This window comes from Physcomitrium patens, chromosome 24, assembly GCF_059467195.1.
Source record: "Physcomitrium patens ecotype Gransden chromosome 24, ASM5946719v1, whole genome shotgun sequence".
Classification (NCBI taxonomy): domain Eukaryota; kingdom Viridiplantae; phylum Streptophyta; class Bryopsida; order Funariales; family Funariaceae; genus Physcomitrium; species Physcomitrium patens.
Window position 1 is genome coordinate 406,980 of NC_143433.1, and position 26,646 is coordinate 433,625.

Genomic DNA, 26,646 nt, shown 5'->3' on the forward strand with positions numbered 1-26,646 from the left:
TATAAAATTGAGATAGAATATTGATTTTATTAAATAAAAAAGAAAGAGCTCATTACAATCTTATTAGACCACATTTTTTATTTTTAAACATTATATTTATATTATAAATATTATATTATATTATTTTTATTTATATTATATATATATATATATATATATGTTTTTAACTAGGACTAAAATCATGTTTATGATTGGGATAAATATAGCAATGTGAAAAATTAGATGCTCATTGTCTTAGCAGAAACAAAATTTTAAAAATTACAACTCTTAAAAGAAAAAGAAATATATATATATATATATATATATGTGTGTGTGTATTATAAATTATTACATTAATTAGAAGATATAATTAATAAATATATATTATGTGTTTTTAGACTTATTTTTTAAAAAAAAGTATGGGTTTTTTAAAGTTAGTATCTATAAAAAGATAATAACATACTTAAATGATTTAAAAATTATATTTCCTGAAATAAAACGAGATTAGCAAATTGCCACCTAATGAATTGTTTTTTTTTAATGCAATTCAGTTTTAATTGATCATTTAATTAAAAAGAAAGAAAAGACCTTAAAATCACACAATTAAATACAACAGCTAAAACTATCGATGTTGTTTAAGTTCAAAAAACTAAAAAATGAAAAAGAAAAAGAAAAACTCTCTAAAATAAACATACTTAAAATTAGTACATCTTACTAATTTCAATTCAGTTTTAAGAATATAAACGTTTTTAGTTTAAAAACAATGGCAACAACTGCATCGTCAATGGCGACGGGATCCAGAACACCGACACAGCGAGGCAGACATAAGTAGGCAGCGCCGGTTGAGCAATCCCGTTGGGGAGAAACCTGATGCCAGCCTGCGAGTAATCGAGTGAACGAGAGAAAAGTGGGTGCTCACAATGCATGCGCTCTGCAATTCGCTCTCGTTCTGTCCAACAACACACGCCGTCACTTCATCGTCAAAGCAGGCTGCAATTGAGAGACCGAAGCAGTTTTCGACGTGCTTCCAAATCTACTGCAGGAGGTACAGCCCATCTCCCCCACCGTGATCGAAACTAAAACTCTCCAGCTGGCCTGGAGCGCGCAGTTCAACGGCGATTGGGTTGGCAAACCTGCAGGTATGCCGTCCCCGCGACTGCTCTCCCTCGTGTGCAAGTGGATGCAGAATGGAGATTAGAGCTATCCCCACCAGCGCAATGGGGCGTTGCGATTGTCAACGATGGGGACCTACGCACAAAGTATCGCGCCACCTACTGATCCGCGTGCGAGTCGTAGAGATTCCGAATTCCACCTTGACTTCCCCTGCCTGACCTGCATCTCTATAAATGGAAATCGCATTATCCTCGAGAACATTCCCGCGCATCCCCAATCCTCCACATATTCCGTCGCGCCCGTCGCCTTGAAAATTGGGGCAAGTTTGACTGGGGGGGTATTTATCGACTGACGACGTGGGTTAGCTTCCCCTCAACGATCACTGTCATGATCATGCCCATTAGGGTTAGTTCTACCGTTACCGCAGTTTCACTTTCAAGCGAGTTGGAGGATCATTCTTTTGGCATCATTTCGCCTGAGATGGATCTCTTAATTCGGATTAGATCTGTTTAACCAATTTGGCTTAGAGACTTTTCAACATATGGGGATTTTAAAGTTGTAAACCAAGGGTGGCCAACTTGAAATGAAGAAAGAATATGATATTTCCACAAGCAAATCAAGGTCAAGCCCATGTAATGATACTGTAGTGCACAGTTTTGTGGTCTTCTAGTGCACCCAATACTAGGTTTCAGGGCATAGCCACCATTGTTGCCATTGGCCATGTCAAATGTCCCAACTTAAGAATAAGCTCCATTGCAGCCCATTAATCGGCCTTGGCAAGGTCAGTCTTGGCACAATAGAGGTTTTCCCATCAACATGTCATGAAAACTTCCTGTCCTGGTTGGGGCTCAGAGTGGGGTCCTGGAGAGCTACTGTAGAGCAGATAGGTGGCTTGAATGTGACTTTTGTTGGCCACCTTGTGGAGACTGCCTCATGTCTGCGTTTGCTGTGGTGCCATGAGCCCATGACACCCACTCCTAGGCCATTCCTATTAGCACCAATGGGTGGTGATGTTCTTAGCATGGTTGCATGGTGAGAAGAAATATATATATATATTTTAATATTAGCTATATTAATTTGAATAATTATTATTGTAATAATTATTCAAATTAATGGATGAATTGATATATTAGATTTCAAGTAGATAGTAAAATTATTTGCAAAGAGATGCATCTTCAAAATTAAAAATAGTAATATATATATATATATATATATATGTTCATTTATTTCTAATAATAACCATGATACAATTGAAGACACTTGGTAGCATTTTTTAATTTTTTTAATTTTAATTTTTATACTAGTGGATATATCATTTTTGATGGAATATGGATGAACAATGGAGTGGATGGGCAAGAGAATGGATGGATGGTAGTGCCAAAGATTGCAATGCGCAATGGCATGGGTTTTTGCCAGAAGATATATACACATATATAATTGTACCTCCCTAAACTGATTCCCACAAGGATATTATCTCTTTCTTGATATTGCTTCCAATTCACCAAATTGATTCTATGGCTACAAGTCAAGTTTAAAGAGGAACTTCACAACTCAATACCCTCTACTAAATAAAATTCTTCCCTACAAATCATATCAAATTAGAGAGATACAACTATATATGTATCAATTAATTATAAAAGTAGCTGTAATCTTTTACCAAATTAAAAAAATTAAAAATTAAAGTCAGTATATATATATATATATATATATATATATAGTATTTTCTGAATGTAGACTTTTGCTAAAATATATTAATTTTTATGCAATATTAAGTAAGCCAAAACCAAGAAGGCATGCAATTGGTGCAGAGCACACAATGAATATCTGAACACAGGATTCAATAATGTTTCTCACAAATCAACATCAAGTGAGTGAATATTCCTATTGCTAAACATTTTCCACCACATTTGGAAACACCATTTTTAAAAGAAATACTAAATCATTCATTTTCAGTCACAGACATTGGATTTAGTTACATTTAAAATACCACAAATCCATCTCCCAAAAAACACTTAATACACCACATTGCGTCGTCTGAGCATGCAAGGACTCGCATACTCACAACACCGTAACTCATCAAATCACTTCCATAAAACAAAAAAGTGTAAAGAGAACAAAAGAATCAGAAAACTAGAATCAACGGATATCCGACAACAAAAGAATGAGAGAGTACAATGAAGGCAAAAATGAAAGCACAAAGGAACAACCTGACCATTAAACAAAGGCGAAGCAAGAGCTTACAAAAGTGGCACCGAGGCGTCGAATTACGACAAAGTGAAAAGTGCGATTGCAGCACTAAAGACAAGAGTGAAGGAAAATTTGTACTGGAAATCACGGCAAAAAGACGAACAGTAGACACAGTGGTGGAGGAGAAGCGTGGCTGGGTGGATTTCGTCTATGGGGCCTGCCCTACCTGCCTGCTTCCGGCTACTCCCGAACTTCCCGATGCCGGCATTGTAGCATGCTATGTTCTACACGCGCTTCCTCGTGGATGACCAGTTGTCCTGGTGATATGTTTCACGAGCAGCCCCTCCTATTTTTCACGACTGCTACTGTTGGTGCAATCGGAGGGTGTAGAGGGAGTGCGCTCGGTGTTGTGGAGGACGAGACGGGAGTCAGTGGCACTCGGTAAGTATCGCTTGTCCTTTAATTGGTTTTTCAGGTGCTGGTGCTTCGTGTATCCCACAGGAGGATTCGGGAGCTGTCTTGGTAGTTCCACTGGATGCGAAATCTCGGTGTTTATATTTTTTTGATGAGCCTGGACGTAGGTTGCGAATTAGGACGTGTTTTGCAGCAGGACCAGCGTGCGAAAGATTCTGCCCGAACTTTTCTTCGTTCCTTGTCGTTCCAAGAGCAAGCAGTATCTGTAGTCGAAAATCCGCCTTCTTCTTGCTGAAGTTCTTCTGAACCCGTTGTGCTTCGGCTTGCTTTCTGTTCCTGCAAGAATTGCGGGATTCCATTGTGTTATTGTTCTTGGAGCTTAAGAACTAAGCTGGCGTAGGACCTTGTGTTTTAAACCTATATGATTCAATCGCCACTAGCTGAAGCAGCAATATCAGTTTCGTTTTTAGGAAATAGTTACTTCTGCTTTTGATATTAGATCTACCTCACTGCAATGGAAGATTCCTGCGCTTGCTTCGTTTTTTTTTTTTTTTTTTTTTTTTTTTTTTTAACTTACCCAAATCTTGTGCTAAATGGATGCAAACTTGGATCAGTGAGGGGCTTTGCTTGAGCGATTCTGTTGAGGACATTTCCATCTGTGTTGGTAATTCTATTGCAATTCGTAAACTTCGGATGGAACAGTATTGAGAGCATAGTATCGCCTACATGGAACACGAAGGATGCAGAGGGTTTAGGATTTATCCTGGTTTCACAGTAGTCAATAGCAACAGAGCTAATCTTTGGGTGGAGCTGGCTAGTTGTTATGAATCTGTGTGATGCAAACACATCGAAGACTCAGCTTCACAAATCCAGGATGGGCATTAAACAGCGCTTCTCGCTTTGCTTGCTGATCTGAAGAATAGTTGTGGACAAGAACCACCGTGTACGAGAGAACCTTGTGGGGGCATGACTGAGAAAATCTGTTGAAATTGATTGTAGGTAAGGTACGTCAAGGAAAACATTATCTGGGAACTTTAGAAGACAATTTACTGTTCGTGTAGCTCGGTGATCACTGCTAAGGAAGCTCTTCGGGGTACAAAAAAGTGAATAAGCCGCACAAAATGTTTCGCATGGAGTTTAGGGGGGAAATTATTGACTCGGAGTCGGAAGACGATGAGCCTTCCACGACATATGTTAAAAACGAGAATGGAGGCGTGAAGTTTGAGAGCGAGAAAAACAGGCACAAGATTGCGGATGATGAGGAGGATCCTCCAAGATGTTTCGAAGGTCGAGTGGGAACACTTGGGCAACTCCAGCGGGTCTCGATATCCAACGAGGTCGAGCACAGTGTATCACGTCAGTCTCCTGTAAACACCTCTAGTTCCACACTGAACTCCAGCGGTTCGGTGTCGAAGAACTGGGTCGAGGCTGATTTGATTGACCTCGGATCCCCTAAGGCAGAAGCAGCGTTGCAATCTGCCGAACCCCAACCTGCCCAAACCAGTACTGTCAATTTGAAGGTGATGAGGAAGACCGTGAAACCATTAGCATTGTCGGTAAACGTAACTCACCAACCTAGCGGAAAACGTATAGATAACGATGCGTTCGTCACGTTTCTAGAGCACCAACCTAGACAGGATGTTGGACTCCGGGACTTGCTCACAGACGGCGTTGACAAAGTGGAGGCACCATCTAGATTATCCCGGAGTGGTGAAAGTCCCAGGTTAGGGGTGAGGTCTAGTTCAGTGCAAAGCTCTCGCAGCAACTCTTGGAGCGACTCGTCGGATGCGGAGGTTAACGCCTCTCACAGGAATGTTAAAGACTCAAGGGAGAGAGGGAGCCCTGCTGCAAGAGCCTTCAAAAAGCTCATAAATAAGAACAAATCCGGAGCACCGGACGCTGTACGTCTCCCATATGACTGTCTCCAGCCACATGAGAATGTCTGTCCATTGTTAGCAAGTCGGTTGATAGCAATTTCTTCGTTTCGTTTTTTTTTTTTTTTTTTTTTTTTTTTTTTGCATGTGAATTGAAGCAGCTTTGTCTTGCAACTGGCAGAAATTCGTCAAGCCGTGGGAGGAGCCGTTGCTTGCTGTGCACGAGCAAGTGAAGTTGCAACGGAAGGCGGCCAAGTTGGAAGCCAAAAGGGTTGCGGAGGAGTCCGAAAGGGTTGCGGAGGAGGCCAAGAAAGAGGCTGAAAACGCGAAGCGCGAGGTAATGATCGACCCACTTCCGCTGTCGTCGCCACATCAGTATTTTGCGGTAGTTATGTATGAACATTAATATGTTCTTGTGACGCTTAAACCGTGCCTCTCACGACTGGGTGACCTTGATTGCAGCTTCTCAACCTTGCGAACCCTGTACCTGAATCTACACTGAGGAATCAGTCGGAGCATCATAACAGGCGCATAGGACGTAAGCAAACTTTTGAAGCCCGTCTACTGAAGAATTTCTTTGTTGTCTGCTTAATATGGATGTTGGGTTTTGACTTATGGTTAACTACATTGATTTCGCATCGTCAATGATTAGTCAAGCATGTGCAAATTCGTCCTTTCCGTTGGATCGTTCCAATAAGTTGGCTGTCTCTGGAGTTTCCTAATCCTGTTTTGTGATGTGTGCAATTGTGTGGATCCAACTATTATTATCGGCGCAGTACACAGACTGTTCAGCGGAGTAAGTGACCTTTTCGAGCCATGGAACAATCTGTCTTAGCCTTATGGATTATTCATAGGAATTATATATGTGTATATATTTATATATATATATATATATATATATATATACATGTTGCACGGGAGTGAGACATCCTAAACTTTAATTCTTGTTTCTTGCAGATGCATTCCAACTCACCGTCACCAAAGGAAAGTTTTGTAGCTGTAGATGCTCGAGAGTCAAAATGTGAGCAGTTGCATAATTTCTCCAGATCTTGTTGAAATTACAGGCCTCTCATGTCCTTTCCTGATTATTAATTCCTTTGTTTCCCTTTTCTTTGGTTCCTGCTTCAAGCCAGTGACTTGAGTGTGATTTTCTGGTGTGGCAGTGGTGATGCCAAGAGCCAGTCTGTTTGAAACATGCAGTAGTCCATCCTCCACAGATGTAGCACTAGCCTACATCAGATCCGGAACCCGACCAGTTGCAAGACAAGATATCCACTTCGCAACAGTTGAATCAAATGTGAGCGTTACTCGATCAATTTCTTTCCAACCTGAACATGACACTTCTTCTCATCTGTGGTAATGAATTACAAATCAAAACACCGCTGCTGAGTTTTATTGGACATGATGTGCAGCAACGTGATGTGGAGGCATGGACGATGGAACAGTACATGGCAAAGAATGCTAGGCTCGAGGAGTGGAAATCTAGGGTAAGCAGTTTTCTTGCATCTCTTTACTCAGCCATAAAACTGCCTCAGAGCACGTGTGTAGAGCACATTTGTGAAGTTGTAATAAACTGCACTGTTGCATGAAATTTTCAGGATGACGACGAGGAGTTCGGAGGAATTGAGGGCAACCAGCTGATGAACCGGTTCGACGACCACGATGTCACAAACAATTACGACAGCGACAGTGACTGAGAGACCTGTGAACCTGCTGTGTTTGTTTGCACATCATATGCCGACCGAGGTTTTCGACATGAATGTCTCAATACAGCATCGTCGATTGACTAGGTATATGGCTACAAACATGCCTGCTGGTACCAATTCATGAAGACCTGGACATGGAATAGCCTTCAGTTCTGTACATTATATTCACTGCAAGGACGAAGAAACTGATTCAAGGAGTCTCGCTTTCATCCTATCTGTGTGGCATTGTTTTGTTCACATTGTCTGTTTGATAGGATTGACATCTGGCTAGCTAGGACTTTAGGAGTTATAACATTAGTATGCTCCAGAAATAGCACCCATTCTCGCTTCTTGTTTTTTTCTTTTTGGATATCCAGAGCAGTTGGAGAGCAACTGCTGCTGTCCTTTTCATGTTGGATGACGGTCGCGTACTTGGCTGTAATTGCCTCGAATCGCCCGGAATAAAAGGTCCTTCAATGTCTTCGTAAAGAAAATCACTGTGGCAGTGCCTGTGTTCCAAAGAGTTTCAGTTTCGGTTTCGGTTCGTTCTCGATTTTGACCCCATTGCATTAACAGCCATAAGTTTCGAAGCAAGCTGGTTGCGTTGTGGTGCAGTTACTGAGTTTAATTCTTGCGCAGATCCTCACCATAATAGATTTTTACAGTGTCTGAACATGCTGCAATTGCAGCTGTTGCAGTTCCAAGAATGATAAGAATCTTTAATCCTGCTTGGCAGACTCGTCAGGTTAACACATGCGTAGCACAGCTATAACTCCCATGACGAATTCTCTTCGCTAATTTAGACCCATCCCACTTACCAATGGTTCCAAACAGCAGATGCGCACACAATCTGAATCAGTTGCTATTCGCTGACATCATTTACTCAAACCCAGATATTGTTCTCCAGGACCTCACTGTGTTACATCCACCGCGAGAGTAGAAAATACACATTCAAACAATATAAGAAGCAGAAAAAATCACATTCCTCCAAACTGCGGTTTACATTCGCAAAGTACAAGCATACGGATCACAAGGTACTTTGCTACTGTCCAGCTTCTACACAGAGATGGGGACAACGGCGACTCATGTAACCGATCAAGTGCCAAGTGAAGCAAAAGGTGATGGATGTGAGAGGGGGCTGCTGGGTACTCCCTGTGTCAGCGAGGATTGAGAGGTTACATGTGCTTGGAAGAGTCAAGAGTCAAGACTCGATCTCAATGGCAGACGACGCAAATTAATGGACAACTTAAATCAGTACACAACAAAAGCAAATAGGGGAGGAGGAGACATGGATGGGTTTGTTGTCATGCTGGTGGCAAGTCACCAGTCTCGTCAAGCTAACAATTCTCACAGAAAGACAAGGTTGACTGCCATAGCCTGTGACTCTCTTAAGGTTGCAGGAAAGACCCAGTGGGGTCTTTACATAAGTGGCTCCCACCCAGTTGTGCTGATTGTGATCGCCATTGCTGTCTAGAACTCTTCAACATTTTTGTGGCTCCGCACTTTGAACCGAAGGAGAAAAAAAAAGGGGGTGTGGAAAACGAGGCGGGCGAGTTTGAATTTTCCCAAAATTTTGTCTTTGGGGTTGGAGAACATTTGTACTGCCGCTTGGTTTAAAAGCTAGCTATCAGCTCATAGACCCATAAAGGAAAAAAAGAAAAAGAAAGAAAAAGAAAGAAAGACATGGGCTTTAATATCTTAGCTTGCATGCAAATCCAAACCCAGGTGCAACGGCTCAAATGACTTGGAGATGGTTCCATCAACATGAGACAATGGATACCATGAGATTTGATCTCCAGTCTAAACCCTAAACTTAGTGGGTGGTACAAAATTTATATCCAAAGGTAGCCTATGAGCTTGAGGTTTGGATAGGGCTTGCCCTTTAATTCACCTTTAAATTATTATATGTTTAGAACGAATGTGAGTGACTTTGGAGGCTCTGTTGCTACTATTGGGGCATTGATGGAAATTGATGCTTTAAAAAGAAAAGTGATGCGTCACCGTCCTACCCACACATGGTCCCTATTGGATTTGATACTGCCCAGCCCAATTTCCCCTAACCACACATAATCTCTAGTAATGAATGCTTTTTTTGTAATTAATGAATTCTATATTTTATTTTTTTATGACAATGCAATGAATGGTGAGAGAATGATAGTTTGGTCCAAAGCACTCAATTATTTCCAAAAACAAATAAACTTACATGAAAATTATCTCTCAAGATACCATGTTTTTGATACAAAAAAAATTGTATAAAATCTTGTGATATCGCTAAATTGTTAAATCACCTTATTTTTAGTAAAATCGTAAAAAAATTACATAAGTGAGAAGAATTGTTACTGACACAATAGAATGACTATGTGGCACCCAAAGGATTTTTTTTTAAAATTTAAAAAATTTAATTTTTATCTTCTTTATTTCATTCTTTTCAACTCTATTTTTTAAAAACAGCGTCATCCACTTCATCACGAGCACCAAGTAAGGAGACCCGCAGCCGAGTGCCTCTCGGTGATAGATTCCCAAACTAGCGGTAATAGGTCCGAAAACGTTATTATGTGGCAGCACACGACTGTCTCGTCCTGTCGGGCAAAAGGAAAAAAATTCAAAAACTCCTTTTCCAAGACGTCTAATTCAGTGCCCTGGCCGACAGAAAAAAGTTTTTAAAAAAAGCTATAACCAAAACCGCAGTTAAAAGTAGGCTCACAGTAAAAGTAAGAAGAGCCGGTCGCGATCAGAAAGACGACATGCACAGACTTGAACTGGAGTTGCGATTTTCCGAAGCATTTTATTTTATTTTACTTTATTTTTACTTGCTTTGTTTGTAATAATCTGTTCCAGCCATGGCTATGGTGATCCACTTCCTGTGCTGTCTTAAAGCCTTGGTATCTATTCTGCCACAGTGCCGCCCCCTTGCTTCAAGTCGGGCGTAGTCGGGATAGGTAGCCTTGCGGTCTTTTTTCGCAAAGCATCTGGTTAATCTTTTGCTCTTTTTCGGAAACAATTTGTTATTAGTTGATGCGCATGCGTCTCGTTCCATCAATCGATTCCATCTCCTCTGCCATTGCCTTAAGAGTTGATTTCGTTTCCGGTGACTAGCGTGTGATGTTGTGGCGGCTCAATTCGACGGTTAATCTGTATTCCGAGGATATTGTGTAAATTTCAACGAGGGTTGAGACGGTTTTGATGACAACGGTGAGTAGGGCTTTGAGGTTGCGAGTAGGTTGCAGGACAGGAAAGCGGAGAGCCTGATCAGAGGAGGCTCGAGGTTCCCTGGGAGACAGTCTAGAGGTGTAGGGTGAAGTGTCGAGGAGAGGAGCTGGCTTAGAGGTTGAGGCAGTTGAATTGGTGGCTTCGTTTGGAGGAGTTGAGGTGGCAGGCCTGGCGGAATTGGTGGAAGTGTGCGAGTTGGACTGAACCAGGGTCGTTGAGTTTTAGGAGAGAGGCGGAATTCGGAGTGGTGCAGTGGTCGGGGAGTTTTGCAGTGAATAATCAGGCGAGTGGCGGCTTGTGGGATTGGATGGAATTGAATTTGTAAGGTGCGACGTGATGGGGCAGAAAAGGAGTTCAAGGTGAGTGTGCAAGAGTTGGAGGAGATGACCTCAGGGAGAGAGATGACAGGGTAAAGAAGACGGAGAATAAGGGCTTTTAGGTTTGAGGTAAGAGCAAGGAGGACATGGTGGGAGTAGACCAGGCCGTCGGAGGCGACTCTGGTCTTCACCCCGTCTGTATGTTGCTATGGGCTTGGGTGACGACAATGACGATGCTGCTGTCCTTTTCGGTGTGTGCATGGCACAGACGACGTATGCAACGTATGCGAGAAGGTAGGGTGACTCGTGTTGTTTTCCTTTATTGTACTACATTGAATTCTCTTCCTTCCCAACCCGCTGATCGGTCAACGTGTCTCTTATATTGATTTCACGATCGTGTGAGTGAGTAGCCACAAGTGTCCGCTCTGGGCTTCCTTCTCTATGGGTTTCGTGATTGTGACTTGTTGGTTCCGTTCATTCGAACGTGGTTAATATGCGCTTCTGGTTACTGTCCAAGTTTTCCTCTCAAATTTATTTCCGGCCGATCGAAATGTCAGTTCAAATGCCTTGGTGTTTATCTTTGTTATAGTTTCGTGTCTGATCGGTAGTACGTGAATTGATCCCTCTTGCTTTTGTCTCAGTGCTTGATCAGCAAAATATACGCCCTCGTACTTGCAATGTGTTGACTTGCCTACTCTGCTGTTGAACTTAATGACGGTGCTGTAGTGTTGCAAAAGCTCGCAGGGCATTTTGTGGAATTTCATGTTAAATGCATTGGGTATTAAAGCATCAAGTTTGTGACATAGTAGAGTTTTGCAACATTTTTTGGTTATGAATTTATAACATCATCTTGTTCGGAAGTTGAAACTGAAGCATTACTACAACTATAATACGACAGGTTCAGAAGAGGTCCGATTCAAGTAGGTTGGAGGTGGTTGGACGTTTTTCGGTTGTGGGCCTGGATTAGGTATTCTTGATTCCACTAGCGATTGTGATCATTGTTGCGTGGTACGAAGTTCTTCGTGTGATGTATTACTAGGTCGTCCAGATGTTCATACGGGGCACAATGTCAAGAAGATTTGACGTGCTCACTTGATACTCTGGTAGTCGCTTATACCATTTACTGAGTTCTTGAAGTGGTGTGAACAATTTTCGTACAACCTAGGTGAGGTACTCTTATTGTTTACATCTTTACAGTATACACGGTTTTTAACACCAGTGTTTTGACATTTATCCCATGGGCAGAGTGTAATTAGATTTTTTAGTTATCAAGAGATCTTTTAGTCAGTGTACCTTCGTCTTGTCTAAGTTCCTTACTGCTGTCTGTGAGATGTTCAGTCACTTCTTACGTCGAAGACGCACTCTCGTTGCATTAAACGATATGATGTAATTTTGATTCTTTCACTTTTTAACGTCCCTATGGTTTAGCCTGGTGACCTAGAATTCCAGTGGTCTCTACATAACGTGATTCTTGAAAGAATGTGTCGTCTTTTGGGCTTATTATCGTGTGAATTCTACTTGATAGTGCTGTTTTATGATACAAATCTTCGACATCTGAGCAATTTTTGCTCAAGCTATTACTGATTTTTGAGTCGCAGGCAGCCTCTCACTTCGTTAACACGTCCGAGCAATTATGATTTGGTGCTTCAATAACGAGATAAAACTTTACTACAACCATATTGTTCGCTCAGATTTTGCGATTTTTTGCCGTTTGCAGCTGGAGATTTAGCTGCAGCTATTCGACTATCCATGAATGACAATCAGCAACAAATCGTCGTCAATATTCCCCCTGGCGCTATCCCTGCTCCAATTGTCAGAATTGATAGCTCACGTACTCAGGATGCCAGAGTCTCACCTGCAGCTGATGTGCCCAGCATCAAGATTATACATGAGCTCAAGGACAGCTTGAGTATCGGCTCACTCTTCAAAATGAAGCGCGACTGGCTGGCGAGGTTTGCAATATAATCCTTCTTATAGTTTGATAATTTTGCGCAACTTCTGCTAGGTCGATGACATACGTAACAAGTGAAAAGTTGTCCATTTAAGGTGGAAAATTCGAACGTAAGTTACAGTGATGTGCTGTTCGTAGAATTCATAGAATAATTGGCCCATGTAGGAGCAGTAAGCTTTAGTACTTGAAGCAGTTCAACCGTACATCTATCTTAAATTCGTATATATTTCCTCTCTTTTCAGATCTACTGATAGTATCCAGAATAATTTGAATGAAATATAGTTCAATAGTACTTGTTATTTAATAATAAGTTATCTATTAGCTTAATTCAGCGGTACCTCCAACCTCATGTCACTTCAGACAGCCTCAATTATCTAAAACTTCATGTGCTATTTTAGAGAACTGTCTAAAGGAAAGGATGGTAGCAAGGGTAAACCCTCTCCTGCAAGGCATGAGCGGAGGCTTTTGCAGATTGTTGTGCGTAGAGACCACGTTTTCCAGGATTCTTACCTGCAGGTATCTTTTGCTATTAGTTGTCTTGTCTTTTAAACTAGTAGAGCAGCTATTTGATTATGCCATACTTTGTTACTTCTTTTTTCGAGATCAGGTCCCAGCTATTATATCAACATGCATATTGTCTTCATGCAATCTTATTGAAGGGATCCCTGTAACATTTTGCAGTTCGCATCCCTCAGTGATGACGATTTGCGGAATCCCCTGTCGATTCATTTTGTTGGAGAGGTGGGACGGGACGATGGAGGTGTCACCCGCGATTGGTACAGTGTGCTCGCGAAAGAGATATTCAATCCACAATATGCGCTATTTACTCATAGTGCAGTGGATGACTACACATTCCAGATCAATCCAAATTCAGGCATCAACCCTGATCATCTGGACTTCTTCCGATTCATTGGCACAATAGTTGGCAAGGCTCTATACGATGGTTGTCTTTTTGTTGCCCATTTTACCAGATTTGTATACAAACAGATTCTGGATGAACCAGTTACTTATCATGACATGGCCTCTGTCGACGTGCAGTTTTACGAGAGCCTTTGTTGGGTAATTATTCCTCTTTGATCTCAATGCTATTACTTGCCGTACTCTTGGGGACGCCCAAAATGACATGTTTCCAAGGTGAAATTCTGAGAGAAGGGTTGGTACATTTATCGTAACAGCTTGTTGATAGACTCTTTAACGAACACCCCTTAGTCCTCTTGCCTGAAGTTTAACTAATGATTTGTGAGGTGCAGCTTCTTCAGAACAAATTGGAAGGCATGGACTTGGGTTTGACCTTCTCTGTTGACACGGATAATTTTGGCTCCTATGAAGAAATTGAGGTTTGCGAAAATGTCCCTCTTGATCCTGTTTGTTAATCTGACTTGTAGCAGTCTATTATGTTTGCTGGTCTGATGTGTAAGCTGTTTAAGTAATCTGTTTTAATTCCTTAAGGTATGGTATTGTTTTAATGAATAATAAAGGAACCCTAAAATATATAAGTATATAATAATAGATTGCCGTGGCTGTCAGCAATCAGCTAACTGAGGTACGAGTTAAGTTTTCCATGTATCTAACGCGTGGCCTTCTTATTGGCTGCAGCTCAAGAAGAACGGAAAAGAAATAGCTGTAACAGAGCAAAATAAGCGAGAGTATGTCGATCTGTTGACAAGCTGGCGTCTGAAAGGTTTCTGTTTCTCGAAGAACAATTAAGAAGCTTTAATGTCACAACTTTATTTCTTTGTGATCCTTTTGGGCGTATTCTGAGCACTTGCTTGAAATGGGATGTGATATTTTTGCTGGGAAAACACTTACCCTGTTTCTCCTTCGATGTTCTTTGTGATACAGAAAGTGTAGAAGCGCAATTCGGAGCATTTCGAAGTGGATTATCTCGGATAGTAGACCCAGCTCTTCTGCAGGTTTGTGGGGTCTGAAACCGCTGTCTTGGCTGGCTTAAGTGGTTGGTCACTTATCCTTATCAATCAGTTAGCCTCAGAACATAGTCTCAATGTTTCTTGCTTGTTTTAGAACATACTATTTCTTCTGAGTTCTTGGATCTGATTCTGTTTTCTTTTTTTCTCAGCACTTCGATGAGGCAGAGCTCGAATGGCTTATTGGGGGGCTGCCAACTATCAATGCTGGTGATTGGTGGGTTTATGTCTCACGTCTGACACTGAAATTGTTGGCTGTGTCGTGCTTGGGTTATGGTCGTACTTTCTTTGAAAGTTAAGATCAACGGATGTTGTAGCGATCCTGGCTCTGATTGTCTCGCAGTCCCGCTTATTGCTCGTTTATTCCAACTCTAGTATTTATGAAAGAAATGAATTTGGTGTGCAGGAGGAAAAACACGGTATACAAGGCAGGGTTTAGTGACTCTCCCGACTGTCATGTAATTAGGTGGTTTTGGCAGGTACCTATTCATTTTTGCTCATCACATTCTCGCCACCTGCTTGTGAATAAATCCTTGCATATTTATAATTGAAAATATATCTTAAGCAATGTGTAGTTGATGGAACTTGTAAGAATAGTACATGTACTTCAAATTTGTCTTAATTTACTGTTGTGGAAAAGCTTCTAGTTGCAATCACAGGTTTGCATCCAGAAATTTAGTCTAACATTAGTCTGATATTTTCGCTGCAGTTGGTTGAATCTTGGGATCAGGAAATGCGGGCAAGGCTCCTGCAGTTTGTTACTGGCACATCGAAGGTGATAATTTGAAGATGCCTCAAACCCTAAGTAAAAAGAAAGCTCTGCGAGAATTCTTTTGTTTAATTCAGATGAAAGCATGCATCCACAGGTAGTTAATCATTTTGTGGGATTTTTGCAAGCAGGTTCCGTATCCTGAAGGTTTCAAGGTTCGCTCCTTTTACTTACGAAAAAATACTTCGTTGAGTGTTGAACTGCTCGTTGTGTTGCCATTATATCATTCCCAATGCCTTGGAATGTGAATTCTCATGCCTATGAAGTCTTACTTTTGATGAATACAATTTACATTTGGCTGCAGGGTTTGCGAGGTAGCGAAGGATTAAGAATGTTCCACATTGTTCGCGTTTCAGACTCCACAAGGTTACCGCAGGTGAAATCCTTTAACATTCTATGCGGATTTTTGAACCTAGTTTTCATTAATGGGCCGTAGTTTGTGCAGAAGTCAGAACAGCAACTTCCCTATGGTAGTCCTATGAAGTGGATCCTTTCGATCAAATTTCATGTGCGTCTGAGTCTTGAAATACCGTTGAGCATCTTTTTGTCTTTTTATGAAGCACGTTGCTTTCCACACTGTGTTTTGTTACTTGGGGATCGTTACAGTGGCTACCTTTTACAAGTGCATACACATGTTTGTCATTTCTACAGGCGCATACATGCTTCAACGAACTGATACTACCCGACTATGATTCATATGAAGAATTACAAAGGAATCTTAATACTGCCATCTTTGAGACAGGAAACCAGTTCCAGCTTCGTTAGTCGTTGTCCATGAATTACTTTCTCGTCCTTGATTTGATAAGGCATTAGCGTCAGCGCAATTTTATGCAGCGCAATTGGTCATGGTTACCCAGAGCTGGATTGAAGATACTCTGGCAAAGGTTCCACTGTATAACAGCCAGTGACAAGTTAACGGTCAATGCGGATGTGTGTTGGTTAAGATTTCAACGCCCACATCCTTTTTCGTTTTTTTTTTTTTTTTTTTTTTTTTTTCTGTCTACGAATATGTAGGCCGACGGGCAACTGAGATTGAATACGAGTTATCAAATAGAGGACTTGACAAACAAGTCCTATTCTTGGATTTGCAGTTTTCTGCAAACCTAATCAACAATGTTCGTAGAAGTCGCCAATTATTACACAGCTATTCTATGCCGTTAAAACTTTTTTTCGGAGAGTTTAGATGATACCTGTACTGATTACAGTTCTTGTTGTGGATCCCTATCTGTACACATCCTGTTATAAAGAATTACGGTTTTCCTGATGCATCGTGCCTCATCTCCAAGAGTCGTAGACAAGTATTGCGGTATACAATGCTGTTTGCTCCATTTGCACAAGTTTTTCTCCATATTCCAGTCAGGCTGGTCCCAATCACAGCACAGTTAGAACTTCTTGGTGATCTCTACAAGGCATACGCAAAGCTCTGCTAAATATCTTGAACATGCCGAATTCCGTCATGTCAATTCTAAGGTTTCTAACATACCTCACAAGCATCTTCTGGTTGTTAGTTCTATACGTCGTGCAAACCAATCAGAGTTGTAATTACTTTGTATGCAGGGCTGTGGATCGGAGACTTAATTAGAGCAGTAGGCAAGCCGTAGTTACTCTTTATAAGTTACTTTGTGAGGAACAGCCTCCATGAGTTGCTCTTTTCAATGGTTGAAACTATACCAGCAATGTGATTTAGTGGTGGGCTTTTCAACCTATCAGTCAATATTATGCACAATGTACAATTGAGCACACAAAGAAAAGTTTCGTATTTAGCGTTATCTTCAAAAGTACTTCGTAACCTGTGACGTAGCTATTGGAGAGGAATTTGAGCACATGGCCTGTCTCCACGAAGAATCTGAAAGTGGATTCTGGGCCAGGAGAGATTGTAGAGGAACCAAGACTAATATTCAACAGCATAGAAAGGACGATTGAAATGCAAGGTTGTGGCACAGCCACACCCACCCCTTCGCACGGGAAGCATCGCCGGAAGACTCCTGGGAGACGTCTCTTTTTCCTGCGTTACTTCCTCTTTCCTGTGTTCGCCACACGTTCCACACAAATCTCCGGATAAGCCTGGACTGACACATCTCTCCACTTTGCTCTGATTCTCTCATGTTGCCCATGTCACGTTTGCAAAGTGGATTTATACCTACGAAAGTCGCAGTCCTGTCCCAACTCGTGGAGGGTGGAAAGCGCGTGCTAGTGCTGAAGTTGCAGACTCCGTTGGGTTGCAATTTTTGTGATTGATTCTAAGGTTGCGATATGGCGGCATTGGCAAATGGGCTGTCTGCGTTCTGCGGGGTGGCGATTCCAGCTGAGGCCGCGCCAGTGTCTGCTCGAGCGGGGAGGTCGCAGAGAGTGAGCTTGGCAGTGCGGGCGGAGGCTGCAGAAACCACCACTGCGTCGTCTGCTCCCATCAACCCGTCCATCCGCAAGGACTCCGACAAGGTGGTAGACACGGTTCAGGCTGATGAACTCTCCAAGCCATTGACGGCTTACTGCAGGTATTACTCCATAGCCATGTCCTCCACCACCACCAACTTACAAAGTGAAATCTATCGCTGCAGTCTGCGTCATGCAGTCTTCCCGTGAGCTTTTTCGGAAGTTCAATGGTGGTGCACGCTTCCATTCTTTTACTTGGTATCAATCGCTGAGAGCGTAACTTCTCTCATTCTACTCCCTTAGCATTGTGCAGAGAGATCGAAGCAATTTTTTGTTGCAGTGATCGTTACAAAATGGGTCTTTTATATCTTATCTGCTTCAAATCAGTCAGTTTGATTTTCTGTTCTGTGGTGACACCATCCCACAACAATGCTCTATGCAGGCCTAGTCTTAAAATGTGAAACTCTGTCCTCACTGTGCTGGGTTTTTCTTATTTTGCAGATGCTGGAGATCTGAGACTTTCCCCCTCTGCAACGGCGCCCACGTGAAGCACAACAAGGAAACTGGTGACAATGTTGGTCCTCTTCTGTTGAAGAAGTGAAGACCTTCCCAATTGAGAGATCCATCACGAATGAATTCAAAGAGTACAATGCCTCGGGTGTATCGATATCATCTGCTTCAGCCTTTTCCAATACCAGTTATTCTAACAGTTAGGTCTGATAATTCAGACATATGTTTGTAATTTTTAAATGTTTTTTTTTTCTTATTTTCCTGGGGAGGGGGGTCCCTCAGTGATCTGTAGAATTTCAACTTGATAATGAGCATAAGAGACCAAACCTCTTGTTTTTTGATGATTATTGCTGGTGCACATGTGGTATTGAGCATGTCCATCCGTGAGACTGTTAATATGTATGAATCAGTGTCATTAATTAATTTTTGATTGGTGCTTGGTGCCTGTACTCTGGAATGGCCTCCCTATCCATGGATTTAGCTCGTTATCAACTGTGGGATTTTATGAGGTCTGTTGTATGTTATAAAGCAACCTGACTATGTGTACCCGCCAGCCCATTTTTCACATCGAAAGTCTCCTTTGCCGGAGATGACGATGTCTTCAGTCTTGAAATTGTTGTCATGTTATTTTGTAATGTGAAATGAAAACTAGTATAATGATAATGATTTTTATTGAATTACTTCACCTTTTTTCAGCTGTTTAAGTGGAAATATTGTATCTCATGCAACATGTTTTCATCTTCTTTAATCACAAAATAATATATCAATTATAATTGCAAATTTCTAAGATTACATCATGCATTTAGAAAGAAAAAATAAAATTACTTTCATTCTTTGTTGCAAGTTTTTAGTCTTCTTGTCTTTAGCATTAGCCATTTTAGTCTCTTCTTATATATATGTACTTTTTTTTCTTTTTCTTTTATTACTATATTCATTTTTTGTCATCTCCCTTTGATATAAATTTCACTTATTTATTTATATTCTCTAGAGCCTTATTCTTAACATATCAAAAAAAATACACTCATAATATCAAAAATTTATCTTTCTTAATTAAAAAAGAAATTATTGCTTTTTTCTAATAAGATAAATTGTATTAGATGTTGTTAATTATCTACTTGTAAATTGATATTATTCTCAAAATATTTTTTATATTTTTGTTCTTTCTCTACTTTTTACCATAAGTTATAGAAGTTTTTTTTTTTTTTTTTTTTTTTTTTCTTCTTTGGTTTAATAATGAAAAAGATTGCAGAAATAAAAGGTGCAATGGCACAAATGTTAGAATAAATCAAAGAATCAATACTTGTTATGCATCAACTCACTTCATTACCATAGCCAACATCAAAATTGATTAGAAATGAAGATGTTGAGATAGTTGGAGTTACTTCAACATCAAAGACTAAACCAATAACTTATTCTATGGTATAGCATCTTCCAATATTACCACTATTATTAAAAAAACTAAAAATTGGCTTATTTAAAAAAAAATTATAATACAAGATTAAAAATTTGAGGATTTATCAACAAAGTATATTTAGTGATGGAATTTTAAACTCAAAGCTATCCAATTTCAAAACCACAAGTCAAGTTTATTAAAATAATATTTTTAGATTATGCCTAATTATGATTTTATCCTTTTTTAAATAACATGATCAAAAATTAAATATCTTAGAAGTTTTCTTGGCAAAATTTTGATTTGTATTTAGATAGCTTGATGTAGTTTGTATTGTAACCAACAAGATTTGGTCTCATACTAAGGGATTTGTTCAATCTTACTATATGCTTCACAATTTTGATAGTTAGAAATTGATATTAAATGCGATCATATAGCACTTAAAAACTATTTTTTTATAGATTGCAATATGAGGTAAAACAATTAATGTTGAATTTATTTAATCTTCAAATAATAAACCAAAATATTAAATTTGCTATTAAAATTGAAAATTAACTTTTTGAATTTTGATTTGAAAATTATAAAAGTATCCTACAACATCTTTATAATTTATTTGCTATTTCAACATCTTTTCAGGACATGCATTTTAAAGTAGAGGATATGCAAATTAATGCAATATACTTCAAATTTCTTACTTAAGAAGCATATGACATAATACATATTAAAAATAAATAAAAATAAATCAAAGACTAATATTTTAATCATGTATGGACATTTTGAATACAATGTTATGTTTTTTAGACTTATAAAAACTCTAATTGCTTTTCAACATCTAATAAATAATTTTTTTAGGAATAATTTTTAAAAAAATTATTTTTGTTTAAAAATATTTTAATATATTCTAATATCATAAAATAATATATGCAACATATTTAATATGTATTATAAAAACTTAGAGATATAAGATTGTATAGAAAGAGAAAAATAATGTATATTTCATATAATTTAAGTTAATTTTTTATTTAAAAAAAAGCTTCTACTTACTTTGGAAGGCTATAAATAAGGCAGAACAAAGTGAATTTGCAAATATAATATTGTATGCATCGTTAGGTAGAAGTAAAGAATAGCATTTAGAAAATATTATCTAAAAAAATTAGAGATTAATACTTAGAGAAGACTAGTTGTAAACAAAGGTTGAAACAAGAGCCTAAGAGAGATAATTGCACACCTATGGTGATTATAGAGTTCATAAGTTGCTTGGAAAGCAATGTTAAGGAGCATGCTTTATAAAGTTAGTCAAAGCATTGATTATGAGTGATTTGGGTAGATATTGACTATTTTAGAGTTTTGCAAAGTCAAGGGTTGTTTTAGATGATTCAAAGTTGTCCAAAGTATAAAAGGGTTTATATTTTGGAAACTTTTGCATGCATTTTAGAAAATTGACGGATGAAAGTTTGTAGGGTTATGATTTTTTTTTTTTTTTTAATTGTGCTTTTTTAATTAAATATTTATTTAAAACAAGATCAATGGTTTGATTAATAATTATTGAAGTTTTGAAATTACTATAGGATTTACTTAAGATGTTATTAAGATATTTTTATGATTTTATTAGTATTTGGTTAGGATTTTTTGAAGATTTTATTAAAGTTTTTTTAGAATATTATTAGAGCTTGGTTAGAATTTACTTAATATTTTATTAGAAATTGTTAAGATCTACTCAAGATTTAATCTAGATTTATTAATATTATTATAAGATTCCTTTATGATTTCTTTAGGATTTTTTATTAGAATATTTTTAGGATCTTTTTATGATTCTTTGAAGATTTTATTAGGATTTTATAAGGATTTTATTAAGATTTTCAGATTCTTTGTGAGTTGAAAATACAAGTTTATTTTCCATAGCCAAGTGCCTAATACTTAGGTATAGAAAGTAAACTTGTATTTTTTGATAAACAAAGAATTTGACAATCTTAATAAAATCCTAAACAAACTTCAATTGAACTTTAATAATTCTAATAAAATTTTATTTAAATTTTACATAAATCCAGAAGAAATTCTAAGAAATCATAAAATAATTCCAAAGAATTTCTTAAATAAAGAAAGAAAGAAAGAAAAAAAGAAAAAAACCCTCAATTTTTTCTAAAAAAAATCATAATAAAAACACTTCACAAACCATAATTGAATTCTAAAGATATCTTCATAAAATCCTAGAAAAATCCTAAAAAATTCCTAATTAAATCCTTATAAATTCTAAATAAATTTTTAATCATATCTTAATCAATTTTAATCAACTTTAATTAATCTTTATAGCAGTCTTAAAAAATTCAATAAATAATAATTATATTGTTGTCCATACTTAAAATTTTGTACACATTTTAATTTATAAAATAATATCAAAGATAAAAAATCTTTAAAAAATCAAATATATTAATTGGAATAAAAAAAACTTGTAATTTTCTTGGACGTTTGTCATCCCCCTTCTTGAACCTTGATGTCAATCTATTAGCAAAAATAGCTCTTTATTATACTATTCACTTGCCTTCAAAATTTGAAAAAAGATTGCAAATAAATATCACTATTTTCTAACAAAAAAATCGCTTTAATTCAAATTGTAGATTGTTTAAGATCAAAGAAATCCTTGGTAATCCTTAAAATTCAAATTCTAAAATCTTGATCTAATTCAATTTTAATAATCTTTTATTTAATTTTTTAATTAAATTTATATTTATAAAATATATTTACAACAAGTAGATTCAAAATCTTATATTTTTTTACTTGTTAATTTACTACAATGTTCACAAATTTCTCAAAAATAGAAACCTTTTTTTTTTTTTTTTTTCAAAATCCCAAATCATCTAAAATAATTCTAACTATATAAAGTTCTTACAAAGTCAATTTCAATCCAAATCACTTCAAACCAATAGTCAAAAAATCCCTATTTAGTTTTCTCTATAATCTTCTTCTCTAATCGGCCATAATACCTTGCAATTGCTGTAGGTGAATGACTTTGTACCTTGAGGTCTGATTTCAATCCATGTTCAAAATTGATCTTCTTATGGTATCAATATCTAAATTCTTTTAGATATTTTTTTCTAAAATCTACTAGTTACTTCTATTTAAATATGTATGTAGTATTAGTTTTACTAATCCATTGTATTTTAGCTTACTTATGGACCTACAAAGAAAATAAAAGCTCTTTTTATAAAAATAAAATATTAATATTAAATATTTTGACTATTTTTTTTATCTTTCACATATATTTTTTTATTATAATTTTTAATTAAATTCTTCTCTAATTTAATGCATATTTTTTTCTTCTTTCAATCAATAGTTGTATTTTAATACAATATTGGTGCATTTTCAAAGAAGACAACATATAATAAAACAATGTGACATTGAGAAAAATTCTTCTAAATCTTATGATACTTCTAAGTTTGATTTTAAGAAAAATCATATATGTTTTGAAAGGCCCTTGTATATTCCAAAAAATGAAGCATAATTATATACTCTTTAAACTTGTCATATTTTTTCAATAGTAAGAAATTTAAGATATACTAAGATTTTAGAGCTAAACTTAAGAAAAATATAGAAGGCAATAAAAGATTTTGTACAATTATTTGATATTTGTTCAATGTCAAAGATCTCTTATCTTCAATCTTATATACTTCTATAACTATTATCTATTCTTAGATTATTATAGTTATTAATTTCTATGGATTTTATTATAGATATTTTAATTTTAAATTCTTATAATTCTATATTTGTTATAGTAAATTACTTAACTAAGATGACATATTTTGTACTATGTATAATTACTATTACAAGTGAAGAAACAATTAGACTTTTTTTTGACATTTATTTCTATCAAGGTTTATTAAAAGATATTATATCATATAAAATAAATCAATTTGTACTTAAATTTTAGAAAATTCTTTTTAAGATATTGAAAGTAAATATAAAATTATCCATGGCCTTTTATCTTCAATATCTTAAATTGAAAAATTAACCAAATGAATCAAGTCTATTTTTACAAACATAGAAAATTAATAATCAATAGATTCATTTCAAGAGTTGTTATTTGCAAAATTTTCTAATGAAGCATATTGATTGTTTCAACTTGGATGATATTGCAATAGTAATGAAGATTCTTAAAAAAACATGTTTTTTTTTAAATAGATGGTGAGATAGAACATTGTTATATTATGTTAAAATCAACTTAGAAATGCATTAGGCATCTGGGCATGGAAGAGTTTAATTTTATCTTGAAGTTGGATTTAAAATCTTAAAATAATGCATAAGTTGTTTAGAAATATATTTTTAGTAATCTAAAATAGTTTGAAAAAGTTTCCAATTATGCTAAATATACCTTATCAATTTTAAAAAGATATTAAAACCAATCTCAAATAAGCCTTGAATAATCATTAAAAATATTAATTAAATCCTAAATAAATCATAATGAATTAAAAGAAATCGTTAAAAAATCCTTAAAAAATAGTAACCACATCTTAATTAACTTTAAAGAAAACCTTAAAAAATCCTAGTGAAATCTTAATCAAAATTCCAAAAAACTCTTATTCAAATTCTATGTAAATCTTAATAAATCCTAATTTAATTCCAAGAAATCCTAATTTATTCCTTATAAAATTCTACAATATCCTATTTAAATTCTAAATAAATCTTAATAAATTATAATTATATTCTAAAATAATTTTAAATAAAATCTAAAAATTATATCCTAAGTAAGTAATGTAGTATATTTAAAATATCAATAATTATAAACATAATCATTAATTATTAATATTTCATTCTATTATTGGATAATAAGAATATAAAATTTGAAAAAAACCAAAATTACAAAATTTGAGAGAAAACACTCAATCTACTTGGATATTAGATTTTTTTATTTTTCTACTTTAATGTTAATTTTCTAACATCAATATATTTTTTTTTTATATTATTTACTTGCTTTAAAAATATCTATAAAATTTAAAAACTGAATTATCTATTATTTTATTAAAAACTCATTTTGATATAATAAAAAAATTAATAAAAATCAAAAAATTCTTACTAATCTTAAAATCCAATTTTTAAGATCTTAAATTATATTTTAATAATCTTTAATTTAGCTATTTAATTAAGCTCGGTTTTATAAAATATATCCAACAAAATTATTCTTACAATTTTTTAGCTATAGATTTGCCACAAAAACTTATATAATTCACTAAAATATAATAAAATTTTTATTTTACAAAAAATAGAGTCACCTAAAACAATCTTGATTTTGAAAATCTCTTAAAAATTTATTATCCACGAAATTATTTAAAATAAAATTTCAAAGATATCTTATTGAATATGTTTATTAATTATATTTTCCAATAAAAAAAAATCTTCTATATTTTCTAGATGCATATAATTTTGTGTGTTTAGATTTGATTTTTGATCAGGATTTGCAATTAGTCCTTTGTAAGTATAAATCTAAGGTTTTTTTTAGATTTTTTAATTTTTATTTTTATATTTAAATTACTCATTGATTTCATCTTTTAATGCCTATAATATTATTTTTACTAACCTACTTTATTATGTCTTGTCTATGATTCTACTAAATATGTAAAAGTCTTTTCTACATAAAATAATATTAATACTTAATTATTTTACTACCTTTCTATCTTTTACATATATTTTTTAATTTATTTTTTTAATATTATATTCAATTAATTTCTTTAATAATATAATATCTTTCTTTCTTTCATCTAATAGTTGAGTTATTATATGATATTAGATGAACTTGTGTTATTGTCATGAAAAACATGATTTAAATGAAGCTATTTTTGAAGATATGTTTGTGAGCCAAAGAATATTTTTCAAATATAAATAAAATATAATAAAAATAGAAAGAAATAAATTATACAATAGAGTTTTTAACTACAAAATAGGATAGGTAAATCCTTATTGTTATCACAGATAAAATACAAAAAATAAATAACTAATATTTATTTAATTAAATGTAGAATTTAAATTATTGTTTCTAAGAAAAAGAATCTTGATAGAATGAGAAGAAGTGCATCAAGAAATTGCTACATAAAATTAACCATGGAAAAACATAGGTTGTTGTAGATACAAACCAATATACTTTATTGATTGTCCTTAGAATTTATTTATTGTTATTGCAAATGCAAGATGGATTAAAAATTCATTTTTTTTAGAATAAATGGAAGTTATTTTATTGTGGAAGTTAATGTAATTTGTGGAATAAACATCAAGTTTCTAGCAAATTTTTCTCTGAGAAGTTTTGCTTCAAGAACTTGATCCATTAGTTGTGTAATTATCAATTGGATTCTATTGCAAGGTCTTTAGCAAAGAATAATATTTCTTAATAGCATTATTTGAGTCTCAATCTTAAAACAAAGCCTTAATCTAGCCATTCTAGATGGATTAAGTGGATTGATGAATTTGTCTAGATAAATATTATTGGTATCAATACCATCTTTGACAATAACTTCATTGGTATTTAAATATTTTTTTTCTTCTCTAAAAAATATGGCAATAATCTTTTCATGAATATCTTCTATATCATCATTTTATGTGGATAAAATGATTCTATTTCTTAAAAAAGCATCATTTGCTACACCGTCTTTTGCCAACCTTAGATAAATAACATCAATCATGGACATTAATTATTGATTAACAATCATGTGATTAAGAAGTGAACTATATTATTGCACAATAAGTTTGTATCATTTTTAATCTAGCAAGTAGCAAATAGAATAATAGTCAATAATAATGCAATTATAAAGAATTCAAATACACTACCAATTATGTACATAATGTGTATGTGCATTCTATACCTGAAGAAGCCAATTAATAAACTTAATATCTACTTGAAGTACTCTTAAATTCAATCTCATGTTTTCTTTTAATGTATGGATTTTTATTTGAGGCCAAAATATTG

At 35.6% G+C, this 26,646-nt stretch overlaps 3 protein-coding genes and 1 long non-coding RNA gene across 6 annotated transcripts; all 4 read left to right on the forward strand.

The window, feature by feature from the left end:
* The first annotated feature begins 758 nt into the window (after positions 1-758).
* LOC149986345 (uncharacterized) lies at positions 759-3,222 on the forward strand. The gene is made up of 3 exons (XR_016500501.1): positions 759-2,124; positions 2,397-2,531; positions 2,901-3,222. It is a non-coding gene; the product is annotated as an uncharacterized LOC149986345 (long non-coding RNA).
* A 361-nt stretch (positions 3,223-3,583) lies between these two features.
* LOC112276851 (uncharacterized) lies at positions 3,584-7,746 on the forward strand. Of its 2 annotated transcripts, none has more exons than XM_024508615.3 (9): positions 3,584-3,720; positions 4,693-5,594; positions 5,749-5,904; positions 6,030-6,105; positions 6,344-6,363; positions 6,525-6,588; positions 6,731-6,864; positions 6,980-7,054; positions 7,166-7,746. In XM_024508615.3, the coding sequence occupies exons 2-9, from the start codon at positions 4,815-4,817 to the stop codon at positions 7,262-7,264; spliced, it is 1,404 nt and encodes a 467-aa protein (XP_024364383.1). In that variant the 5' UTR covers positions 3,584-3,720; positions 4,693-4,814; the 3' UTR covers positions 7,265-7,746. The 2 variants fall into 2 exon arrangements, with proteins under 2 accessions (XP_024364383.1, XP_090103070.1); XM_090246944.1 differs by having other exon boundaries at positions 3,669-3,720; positions 3,861-5,594.
* Positions 7,747-10,108: 2,362 nt separating this feature from the next.
* Positions 10,109-16,688, forward strand: LOC112276669 (E3 ubiquitin-protein ligase pub1). Of its 2 annotated transcripts, XM_024508196.3 has the most exons (14): positions 10,109-11,073; positions 11,678-11,746; positions 12,497-12,731; positions 13,129-13,246; positions 13,412-13,789; positions 13,981-14,067; positions 14,327-14,411; positions 14,573-14,643; positions 14,808-14,872; positions 15,062-15,134; positions 15,365-15,430; positions 15,556-15,579; positions 15,729-15,800; positions 16,076-16,688. In XM_024508196.3, exons 3-14 carry the CDS (start codon positions 12,529-12,531, stop codon positions 16,187-16,189), a joined length of 1,356 nt encoding a protein of 451 aa, XP_024363964.1. In that variant the 5' UTR covers positions 10,109-11,073; positions 11,678-11,746; positions 12,497-12,528; the 3' UTR covers positions 16,190-16,688. The 2 variants fall into 2 exon arrangements, with proteins under 2 accessions (XP_024363964.1, XP_024363963.1); XM_024508195.3 differs by lacking the exon at positions 11,678-11,746 and having other exon boundaries at positions 10,110-11,073.
* Positions 16,689-17,600: 912 nt separating this feature from the next.
* On the forward strand, positions 17,601-18,654 carry LOC112276670 (CDGSH iron-sulfur domain-containing protein NEET). Its single transcript, XM_024508197.3, has 2 exons — positions 17,601-17,919; positions 18,299-18,654. The coding sequence occupies exons 1-2, from the start codon at positions 17,678-17,680 to the stop codon at positions 18,396-18,398; spliced, it is 342 nt and encodes a 113-aa protein (XP_024363965.1). The 5' UTR covers positions 17,601-17,677; the 3' UTR covers positions 18,399-18,654.
* The last annotated feature ends 7,992 nt before the right edge of the window (positions 18,655-26,646 follow it).